General features: G+C 49.7%; 1 protein-coding gene across 1 annotated transcript; it reads left to right on the forward strand.

Annotated features, from left to right (window-relative positions):
* The first annotated feature begins 7,575 nt into the window (after positions 1–7,575).
* LOC137159824 (olfactory receptor 51G2-like) lies at positions 7,576–11,267 on the forward strand. The gene is made up of 2 exons (XM_067558283.1): positions 7,576–7,698; positions 10,274–11,267. Exon 2 carries the CDS (start codon positions 10,296–10,298, stop codon positions 11,265–11,267), a length of 972 nt encoding a protein of 323 aa, XP_067414384.1. The 5' UTR covers positions 7,576–7,698; positions 10,274–10,295.
* The last annotated feature ends 646 nt before the right edge of the window (positions 11,268–11,913 follow it).

An 11,913-nucleotide genomic window follows, 5' to 3' on the forward strand; every position in this document is an offset into this window, starting at 1 on the left:
GAGGAAGAAGAGCTATTGAAGGAGCAGTGGGGGGCAAACAACCCAGCTAGTTTTAAGATGGGCCTTGGTAGGTTTCTGCTCTGGGGATATGCCGGGCCATCTTTGGTAGCTAGGGACTGGACTCACTGACCCAGGAGCTCCCTTCCAGCCCTGTGTTCCTGTTGGTCACTTTAGCCCATTCCATGTCACGCTGGGAGCTCATATTGAGTTGCTTTTCCACTCTGACCTCTGATCTGTGCCCTGGCTGATGGATTTGTCCCAAAATAGACTCAGAAAAAGCCATGACTCGGTGTTATTGTCTGGGAAAGGAGTTGGTCATGGTTTCCTGTTTACTTAGTGATGTTACAGGAGTTTAATTCCCTGAATGTCTGGCAATGTAGCATGCTGAGCTGCCAGTGTTCCCCTCCCCAGCCACTAGCCCCTAGAGAGGAAGGATGGGTCAGAGGTTAAAGTGCTCGCCTGGGACTCCAAAGAACTGGCTTCATTTCCATGCTCTTCCACAGCCTTCTTCTGTGACCTTGGGCAACTCACTCCATCCCTCTGTGCCTCCTTAATATGCATTTTAGTAGAGCTAAATGTAAAGGTATATGTGACGGAGTCCCACAGGGACGGCGTCTGGAACCACTGGGGGCGAAGCTTATTCCTCCGCACTGGGATGAGAATTATCACCTGGTCCCCACTGCCGTAGGAGTGGGCATGAGTGGTGTGGTTGTAACAGACCTCCTTCATCCCTTGGGCCCTGGCTAAGTTCTCCCTGGCCAAGCCCATGGGCTCAGGAAGCTTTTCCTGGACAGATAGTACGTACTCTACCCCTGATTCCCCTTTGGGAGAGGCCTTCCCCTTCTATTCATCCCTCACCAAGTCCAGGGGTCCCCTCACCCTCCTCCTGTAGAGCAAATTGAAGGGAGAGAACCCTTTAGATTCCTGGGGCACTTCCCCATAGGTGAACAGCAAGCGGGGCAGGTACTTGTCCCAGTCCTGCAGATGCTGATCCATAAAAGTCTTCAGCATCCTCTTTAGGGTCCCATTGAACATTTCCACCAGCCTGTTGGACTGAGGGTGACAGGCCGAGGCCAGGTGTGCTGGACCCCACACTTCTCCCACAAGCACCGGAGCAGGCTTGACATGAAATTGGACCCCTGGTCTGCAAGGACCTCCCAAGGGAACCCAACCCTGGTGAAAATGGTCAGCAGTGCCTCTGCCATGGTGTCAGCTTCAGTAGACGACAGAGCCATGGCCTTTGGGTAGCAAGTAGCAAAATTTACCACCACCAGAATGTATTTCTTCCCCAACCAGGTGGCCTTTCTTAGGAGCCCCACCATGTCCATTGCCACCTTCTGGAAAGGTTCCTTTATGATGGGCAGGGGTCTTAGGGCCGCTTTACCCTTGTCCCGGGCCTTTCCCACCCCCAGAAGGGGTCACAGGACCGGCAGTTCAGCCAGACCGCATCCAAGATCCCCAGCCAGTAAAAGTTCTGCAGCAGCCTCTGCTTGGTGCACTGGATCTCCTGGTGCCCCAAGAGAGGGTCATCATGGGCCAGGTACAATAGCCTGTGGCAGTACTTCTGGGGGAACACCAGCTGTCTCTTGATTCCCCATAGTTCTACCTGCCAGAAGGGAGCCCATTCCCAGTACAGGAACCCCTTCTCCCACAGGAATCTTTCCTTGCAATCTCCCACAAGGGTTTCACGGCTCCATGCCCAGATGTTCTCTCAGCTTCGCTAATGAGGGGTCCCTCCGCAGCCCGGTCTGGAATTCAACCACTGAGGATGGGGGTGGAACCTGTTCCCATCCCCAGCTGGGTCTGGGGTCCCAGCCCCGCTAAGCCCTGACCCTGGTAGTTCCCGCCCTGCCGTGGCAGGGTCCTGTGCGTCCAACTGTGTGGTCTCCCCAGTGCCAGGCTGAAGTGGCCCTCTCTGGGCCTGGCTATAAGCAATGGCCAAGGCGCTCAGGGCTTCCCCCGGGCAGTCCTCCAGATCACTCACCATCAGCACCTTGGCTGGAACTGATCGTGCACTCCAACATCCTAGGGGCTCTCCTTGGCCCCCACCTCAGAGGTACCCTTGCCACGGGCACCTTAACTGGGAGACCGAAACCCCCCCTCAGGGTTAGGCAGGTATCAGGCACTACCCGGCCCAGGCCCACCACCTCAAGCAGGGCCAGCGGCATCTCAGCGCCCATGTCCCAGGACCCCTGGACCTTCCTTCCATCCGCTTTGAGGGAGACAAGCTCCATCGGATGGAGAACTCTGAGTTGGGGGCTTCACCTTCCCCCAGTGAGCTGATCTGACAGCCTCCTCCTCGCCAAGTCTCTGTAACTCTGCCAGCCATGCCCACCTGGGCAGCAGGGTCCCCATCAAGGGAAGCTGCCACCCAATTAATCCTTTGAGAGTCTGGCTTGTTCATCTTGTCCCTGAGCCTTGGGCATTGTGCCCATTTGTGGTCCTCCTGGCTGGCAGTAATGGCACCTCCAGTCCTGTTGGTCTCTGGGGGCCAGTCGGACTGAGTATTGGCTGTCCCTCCTGGGGGTGGTTTCCTGGAGTCTCCCTTCTGGTCAGCCCATTGGCAGCTCCCCTTCAGTATTCCTGATCTGGCCCAATCCCCCTTTGGACCCAGTCCTTCTCCCGACCGGCTGTCCATGGATTCATCAGCCAGCCTGCCTGCGTTCCACACATCCTTGGGCTTCTTGTCCCTCAGCCACAGCTTCAGGGGGACAGATCTCATACAGCTGTCCCAAACCCACCAGTTCAAATACGTCCTCCCTGCTAACAGCCCTAGCTCCACTGGCCCATTTGCGGGTGTAATCTCTCATCGGGGTGGTGATTTCCAGGGTCTTTCACATGGCCTGGAATCTTTTCCCATACGCCTCAGGGGTCAGCTCAAACATGGGCAGCAGAGCCTCCTTGAACCGCTCATACTCCACTGTCTCCACCCTGTTCATCTGGCTGAACAGTCCTATGGCTTTTGGCCCCAGGAGGGGTGTCAGGTACCGCAGCCAATCTGCGGGGTCCACCTGGTTCAAATGACAAGCCTTCTCGAAGGCAGTGTGGTAAGCATCTATATCCCCTCCCTCCTGGAATGGGGGCAGCAACTTAGCGTCTATGTATCCTGCGGAGTTGGCATCCGGGATCGATCACAGAGGGGCTCCCCCGGCCTCTCCGCTTGGCCAATTCCAGTTCATGCTGCCTCTGTTACTCCGGCTGTTCTTTCTCATGTTGTGTCCGCCTCTCCCAATCCGCTCATTCCTGCTTGCAGTCTCCTAGCTCCTTCATTTGCAGCTCTATCTCCAATCGCTTCACACCCAGCGGGGAACTCAGCCATGAAGACCCCCTGCTGGCTGGGGACATGCATTTTGAGGACATCTGGATGCCACTCCAGCTGCTCCCAGCCCCCCCAGGAACACGGTTTGGGTCAGGGTCTGGCAGTCGAGACCGGTGGTTCTCCTCCAGCTCGGCAATCAGCTGTGCCGGGGTGAGCCTTCCAATGTGGAAACCCCTCTCTCTGCTCAGCTCTACAATGTCTTTCCTAAGGAGATGGTGGTACTCCATCTTCTGCTGTTCCCTCTACCTCCCCTTTGTCCCGCTGCTCCTGAATCACTTACTGCCGGACACTCTCGTCCATGGGGTGCATCCAACCTTCTCTGCTGTCACATGCAACAGAGTCCCACAAAGACAGTGACTGGAACCATTGGGGGCGAAGCCAGGCAGGATTCTAGTGAGGGCCTCTCACACCAGCGTAGCCGCCTCCTGAATCTGATCTCGGAGCGTTCAGCAGTGCTGCTCCGCCATGAGCTCCCCTTGGTGAGTCTCCCTGGATGGGACCTTGGGGAGCTCTTACAGGCCCCCAAGGGGCCGTGCACCCCGCCTTGCAGTCAGAAGAGATTCACAGCCAGTGTGGAAATCTGCAGGGTTGATTAGTTCTGGATCACAGTGAGGAAGGACTTTATGAGCAGATGAATCAGAAAGTTACAGCAGTGACCAACTGGGAAGATCCAGAGCCTCATTCTTGGGGTCTCCTCCCGGGGATCCCCCACAGGGGACTGGCGCTTCCAGAGAGCCGCCCACAACATGCCCCTGTGCCCCTCCTCTGTCCTTTGTCTCTTTCCCAGACAAGGTGGCCACCTCCCCTTGTTTCTACCTGCTGCAACCGGTTGACTCAAGGCAGAGGGGTCCTTGCTATTATCTGTGTGCCTGGGGCTGGAGAGAGGCCAATCCGCCCTCTTGTGGTCTCTGCAATAATCACACATCTGGGTCCTATCACCAAAATACATGAGTAACACATGGGGGAAACTGAGGTGCACACACGCTGTTCAGAGAAAACATTAGGAGTATCTCTACTTTGTCACTTATGTTAATAAAGGAAACTGTATCAAATGAAACACCTCGCTGAAATGTGAGCTCTGCATGCGGTAGCTAAGGGAGGTGCCATGGTCCAGTGGGGAGGGCACATCAGACGCAGGAGACCCCGCTCCTTGCTCTGACGGTGACTTTGGGAAAGTCACTTTACCTCTCAATGCCTGTATCTGGGTAGGTGGGACGTGTCAGCTGTGATAGGTAATCCACCGAGGTGAAGGAGAACTCTGATTTCAAACCAAGAACATCAGACCTGGCCTACTGCTTTGTGGAAGTGGTACCAATGGGCTGTCAGCAGGACCGTGAACTCTCTGCTCAGCTGCTGGTTGTGTGATTTTTGTACAGCTGAACGGATGGGGTCACCGGCTGGGGCCGAAGGAAACAAAGGGCTTATAAACAGATGACGTGTCTTTTCCTTCAGGGGAGAAAACCCACTACTCGTCCAGGCGCTGGGGGCTCAGTGGGATCGGGTTGGATTGTGCCAAGATCTAGCAATAAGCTTTGATCTGTACCTGGACCTGATGTTTCTTGTCTTTTGATTCAGGCAGATAGTTCTATGGCTCCAGGTTCTCAGTCTCAGGAGAACCCTGCCCACTGAGGAGACCTGAAAGCATCACAGGAAAGAAATATGGGTGAAATTCACCCTGCACCGTGAACCAGCTATGCCTGGCCTATGCACCATTGGAGTGGGAATTTCAACACATGCATTAGATGGTGTCACCTTTCCCTGCACACTGCTAGCTCCTTCTGTTATCCCTGAAGCTCACCTAGTCTTCCAAGGGGCACTTTATTGAATGTTGTGGATGCACCTGATTGCACAGGCATCTTCAAAACATTTTCCCATGGAAGGATCCACCAGCCTCCCCAGGTTTACGCTTCACACTCATACATATCACAAGCTAACCCCTCCGCTGCACTGTAAATATAAACAGGATCCGTGGCAGGAAGAGCATCTAAACATGGCCAGGAAATGCACTTAAGATCAGCTTGTTTGCCAAGTAGTGCTGCTTCCCTCCAGGGTCTGGGAAAATGGCTTTTGTTTCAGTGGGAAAGCAAATTCATGGATTCCCCAGTTTCTTGTGTCCCTCTCTGCAGCACACCCTCCCCTGGGAAATGGGATTGAGCAAAATCAGAGGGCGAATAACTGTGGGAGTAAATGGTTTGGATGTCACAGCAATGAGCTCAGATTGTATGTGTGACCCAGATCAAAGGAAAGTCAGTGGATTCAGAAGTCTATCAGGGCGGCCTACATTAATCCCAGCACCAAGCCTCCCACCCTAGGATGACAGAATTGGGCTCACGCTAAAAATTGCTGTACAGACATTGGGGGAGGAAGGGGTTCAGACCCTGAGCTCCAGTCCGAGTCCAACTCCGAAGCACTGTCTACACAGCTATCTGTCTTGTGCTCCAGGGCTGGGTGCCGTGGGCAGTGTAGACATATCCTTATCAAAACAGGGTCTGATGCTCCTCTCACTTATCATTGGTTTTACACTGTGTAACACCACTCTCGGTGGTGGAATGGCTGCTGATTTGTACAGGCGAAGGCAGAGTAGTATTTGACACACAATGTGGTCCAGTAAGCACAGGCGTGGGGCTCAGGACACCCGGGTTCTGTCCTGGCTCTGCAGTTCGGTGACTGTGGACAAGTCACTTCCCCTCTCTGGTCTTCTATTTTCTCTCCCAAACGTTGTCTACCTGGTCTGTTTAGATACTAAGCTCTACGTGTGCATGCAGCACCCTGAATAATGGGGCTTTAATCGCGGAGGGCTCATCTAGGTCCTGATGCAATTTTAAAAAAATCATATGAAAGCCTGAATAAGCAAGGGGACAGGATTATGGTATAAGGACAATGTTAATTCCAGCATTTCCTAACTCGTATTCTTGACTCTGCAACTTTACTAATTTGATATACACATGTGCACACATTTGAGTTTTGTTATGCTCATCACAGATTATGTGCAACCCCTGGGCAGAAGCTGAAAGCTAACATAGATGTGGGGAGCATGTGCTGGACACACACGATAAAATGAGAGAAAAGAACCCAAAAAGGAAGCCAAATAGGCCAAAGATGGGTTCCAATAACAAAGCTATGAACTGAACCGTGGAGACAGGTAGGAGATGGGGGAACATTGTCAATTGACCCAGGAGATGCATGTTTCATGTGGAACTTGGATTGCAGGAGAAAGGAGGCACCAGAAGTGAGTGACATGGAAATACTGAGGGCCATATCCTGCTCTCATTTACATGGGTGTAACGCCTATTCGCTTTATTGGGACTTGCACCCAGGCAGATTGGAGCAGAAGTTGGCTCCCCTGTCTACAAATCTGACATGGTGTGTACAGCAAATATGGATTCTGTCTAGGCCATTCAAGAGATTCCCTCTAAATGTTCCAGAGCTATAGACATGAGTCTAGGGAAACATGTACTGAAATGAACCTGGAATTTAGGGTACATTCATTTACATCATGAGACCACCGTTTCTCTCCTCCAGCATGAACACAAGTCACTAGACTATGATGCATTTAACAAATTGAATGGAAGGATGCTCTTGTGGTTAGTGAACCAGACTGGCGCATAGAAGAACTCAGTTCAATTCCTTGTCCTGCCACAGGTGCTGTGTGTAAACTTGGGCAAATCCCTTCATTTCTCTGTATCTCAGTTTCCCCCATCTGTACAATGGGGACACCAGCAGTTCCCCAGGTTGTAAACATACATTTATTACTGTGAAGAACTCAGAGGCTTCATGGAACTGTAGCTAATAACAGTAGTCAATAGCTAATAATGCTCCTTTTTCTTGCTCTGTAATATTTTTTCTGTTTTTTTTATTGTGAGTCACATGATATTTTATTTATGGATTTTAAATAAACCATGAGCATCGTGGGGAGGGCCGTTTCTCCTCTGTTATTCCCTTGGCAGCATGTGGCACATGCTTTCCTTGAAATTTATTACTAGTATATTTACAGATTCATTCTCATAAGAAAAAGTATTTGTATCCCAGCCCACTGGTGCGTCAGTCATAAATCAGGCCTAACTGTAAACACGCTGCTCAATAAACCAGCAGGGGAAAAGCAGCTGTACTGAGAAAGCATCATAAATGGAAAAGATCATTTACTTTACATAGAATTTTCACTTCTATATGTCACAATGTTTACACTCATAAAGCTCAGGCTCCTCGGAGACACCTGATTGGTCACATGAACCCAGTGGGATCATTTTCAGGATGCAGTATAAATACCATTCACCCCACCCTGGGAGGTGGATGCAAATTCTTCATTCGGTCTGGAATTGGATTGTGCTTCTGTGTAACGTAAGGACAGGTCGGTCACCTGCTGCTGCTGTGTGCACTCGGTGAGTAAACTGGGTTAGCAGCATCTTGATCATTCAGAAATGTGTTAATTCAATGTATAGCTAAAAGGAGGGGTATAGTTTATGAGGAGGGTTTGGACCTTTTAAGTCAGGGAAAGTGTCTCTGTAGTGGCCCCCTGGGGTCCCATGTAGCTCAGTGATTCTGGCTGAGAGTTGCTTGGTTGAGAAATAAGGTGTGTCTTTAGTAGGCACTAATCAGATCTGAAACCCAGCTCTGCGGCTTGTGCCTCCTGTCTCGTGACTCTGGCCCAGCCGAGGTGCATGGTACCAGCCAGATGTAAGGAGCCTCTGGTGCAACTGGAGGGAAAGGTTCTACCGTTGAAATTCAGTTAATAATTCTGTTGCTGCTGGCTGAGCCCTGTGGGACCCAGTTCACTCCCTCCCCACTTTACAGCTCCTCAGGGAGTAATAGACACATCATTTTGGTCCCTACAGTTAGCTGAAATGACAGACAGGGTTTCAAGGGCCCATTTTCAGTCACTTTTCTCCCCATGCCAGCTCCTTAATCAGATTGCTGAGTCCTTGCTGTTTTCACATGATGTTCACCTTGGCCAGCGGCAAATGCAACAAGTGGCCAACTCCCCCTCCCCCCGATGGAAGTGTTTCTCTTCTCAGCCAGCCCCTTAGGAGTGTTGAGTGCATTCGATTCCCTGGCAGAGACAGCTCTGGGGCAAAGCTTTCTCACCAAAGCCAAAGGCACAAAAAGATATCACAACAGAGCTACCAAGAACACAGCAACGGTAAAGGGCGGAATCCTCTACCAAGTCCACTATGGCCAATGAGCATGCAGGTCTAATTTACCCAGGCCTGCATATGCGCTAGGTGCAGTATAGTTTCTGCCCAGAAGAGCTTACAACCTAAATAGACGAGCCAGACATAGGACAGGGGAGGAAACGGAGGCACAGAGAGATGAAATGACTTAGCCCAGAAGTTCACAGTCAGTGACAGAGCTGGGAAAAGAACCCAGGCTTCCTGGGAATCCTCTTGTCTCTCTCACTCTCTTTTTGCTAACATTGCTTCAGCTGTTCAAACAGCACCATCCACTCCCATGAGTCTGGGGCAGCATTTCTCTGGAGCACATCCATTTCTCCAGAACTACTCTGAAGGGGGTTGACATCAGTTCATAAGCAATCGAGTATAAATAGAACATAGTCATCTTTGGGAGGAAAAGTGATTGCTTGCAGAAGAGAATATTGTAGGTGACTCTGGGAATGCTGCAGCACTGTTCACACTAAAACAAAAACAATCTGTGGGCTGTTTCCATGGGAGCTGCCAGAACAGATCAGAGCAGGATCCATTTGTTTCAGTATCCTGTCTCTGACAACATCCAATACCAGATGCCTCAGAGGAAAGTGCAAGACACCCTGCAGCAGGCAGCTCTGAGTAATCTGTTCCCAAGGAAAGTTTCTTTCCTAACCCCATTAGTTAGAGGTCATTTTATGAGCTGAAGCATGAAGACATTCACTGTCATGCAGTGCAGCTGGGTAGATTTTGATAGTGCTTTCAATTTAAACATACCTCTGGTGGTGATTGATGCCTGCTCATGGCTATATAACAAAACCCATCTGTCGGCATCAAACTAAGCAGCTTGATTTTCAGAGGTGCTGAGCACACCTGTCACTCCCATTGACTACAGAAGGAATTGATGATGCTCAGCATCTCTATATAGATGGATTTAGATTATTAGCAAAAATCACAGGTGCTATTTGAGTAGAACTTTTTCTCATGTGGTTTCCTTCCTTTGAGGGTTCTACCCCTCCCTGCTGTAGAGCAGATACTAAAATGGTGATGGAAACTCCATCCTTAGAGGTTTTTAAGGCCCAGCTTGACAAAGCCCTGGCTGGGATGATTTAGTCGGGGTTGGCCCTGCTTTGCGCAGGAGGTGGGACTAAATACCTCCTGAGATCCCTTCCAGCCCTCATCTACTCTGATTCTATGAACTGAAGGAGAATTGGCTGTAGACCAGTAGCTGCAGAAACTGAAGCTCAGCTGTCTTGGTCTGGTGGATTGGCGCAAAGACAAACTCAGAGCTGAGGGTAAAGGTGCCTAAGGGCTCAAATCTCCACTCTGCTCTGTCATTCTGATGCTGAAGTAACTGTAAAATTGGTGTAACAGCAGCGAATCAGACCTTAACTTTCACCTTCTTCCGTGCCTGTGGTGTCATCTACACCAACTTGTACTTGCTTATCAATGTAACCTCAGTCTGGGTGATAAACCCAGCAGAGATTGCCTGGTGCCTAAGAAATTCTACAAAGAGGCATCAGAGATACATGACAGAGTATCTAAACGTGGGATTTGAAGGTTGTTAAATGGTTGTATACCCCATAGCACGGTATAATTACATGCAGTTTTTTATCGTTACATGATTGTAGGTTCAGTAGAGCATCTAGTCATGTGGGGGCTTTGGTAGGTGTTACATGGCCATGTGTACCACAGAGCAGGTAATCACATGGGCGGTTGCTGTTATTGTGACCTGGTTGTATACACTGTACAGTATCCAGTTATATTCTTCATCCCATTGATTGGATTGTTGTTGCTGTTTTGTTTCTAACTCTAGACTGTGCAACATCTGAGGTGGGATGGAGCAAGCCTGGGACACTGTGCCACTTGTCAATTCCTCCTTCTATCAGCCTTCCACCTTCCTCATGACGGGTTTTCCGGGGCTGGAAGCCGATCACCACTGGATCTCCATCCCTTTCTGCATGTTCTATCTCATTGCCCTTTCAGGGAACTTCATGATCCTGATCATCATTAAGAAGACCCAAAGTCTTCATCAGCCTATGTACTGTTTCCTTTCCATGTTGGCTGTCACGGATCTGGGCTTGGCTCTGTGCACCCTTCCTACCACACTGGGCATCTTTTGGTTTAATATCAGAAGAATTGAGTTTGAAGCCTGTCTCACCCAGATGTATTTTATCCATATCCTGTCAGTGATGGAATCCTCCGTGCTTCTGGCAATGGCTTTCGATCGTTTCATCGCTATCTCCAACCCTCTGAGATATTTGTCCATCTTGACCAAGGCAAACATCATAAAAATAGGGCTGGCAATTGTTTTAAGAGCTGTGATCTCCCTCTTCCCAATACCATTTCTGCTCAAGAGGTTAACCTACTGTGGGAACAATGTGCTTTCCCATTCATTTTGCTTTCACCCTGATATCATGAAGCTGGCCTGTACAGATATAAAAGTCAATATCCTATATGGTTTAGTTGTCATTCTTTCAACCGCGGGTGTGGATTTTGTGTTAATTGTGCTATCTTATGTTCTGATCATTAAGACTGTTGTAAGCCTCGCGACCAAGGAGACATGTCTCAAGGCTTTCAACACGTGTGTCTGCCACGTCTGTGCCGTCCTAATATTCTTCATCCCAATGATTGGCTTGTCCATTATCTATCGCTTTGGTAACAATGTTCCCACTCTGGTTAACATCATGGTGGCTTATATCTACCTCATTGTGCCCCCTGTTTTAAATCCTATCATATACAGCGTGAAATCCAAACAGATCCGCAGAGCCATGCTCAAAACACTGTGGTGGAAGAACAATCCAATCTGATGGACTCTCACCATCAGAGTTCCTGGAAAATTGTGGTGAATTGCTTAGTCATCGTGAAAGGGGGCCCAGTGATTGATCAGAAGAAGAAAATGGCAACTCCACTTAGAAGTTATATCCCAGCTAAATGTTGTGTTCTTCCATTTCCTCCCAGAAGCACTCCCACTCCTCCTTCATCAACTTCATAGCATCTAAGGCCCTGATCGGTGGGATTCACATATGAGGAGGCAGTTGCAGGATTTGGGCACAAATTAATTCTTTTTAAAAGTGACGTGGTGGGGAGGAATGGGCATCCACTTAAATGCATACTCTGAAAAAGCTAGTAACCTAATCAATCTGCATAAACCTCCTTCAGTCCCTCTTGCCTAATGTCCTCTCTTCCTGCCTCATGTCATGTCACATCTGACATAGATGGGAAGTGACTCAGCGCAGAGACCGTGACCAAGATTTTCAAAAGTGCCTAGTGATTCTGGGTGCCCAAATTACCAGTGGCTCAACTGGTGACACTCAAAAGGGCCTGGTTTTTAGAAGGTGGAAGCTAAGCACGTTCTAAAAATCAGACCCCTTTAAGATGTCTCAAGTTAGGCACCCATAAATCATTAGACACTTTCAAAACGTTTGACCCGTGTCTTTAATTGTGTCTGCAAAT

The sequence above is a fragment of the Emydura macquarii genome, unplaced genomic scaffold, assembly GCF_026122565.2.
Source record: "Emydura macquarii macquarii isolate MOO-44397 ecotype Brisbane River unplaced genomic scaffold, CSIRO-AGI_Emac_v2 contig_1946, whole genome shotgun sequence".
NCBI lineage: Eukaryota > Metazoa > Chordata > Testudines > Chelidae > Emydura > Emydura macquarii.

What these genes read in the sequence shown, in the direction of transcription:
- LOC137159824 (XM_067558283.1), top strand. Translation starts at nt 10,296, where the DNA reads ATGGAGCAAGCCTGGGACACTGTGCCACTTGTCAATTCCTCCTTCTAT.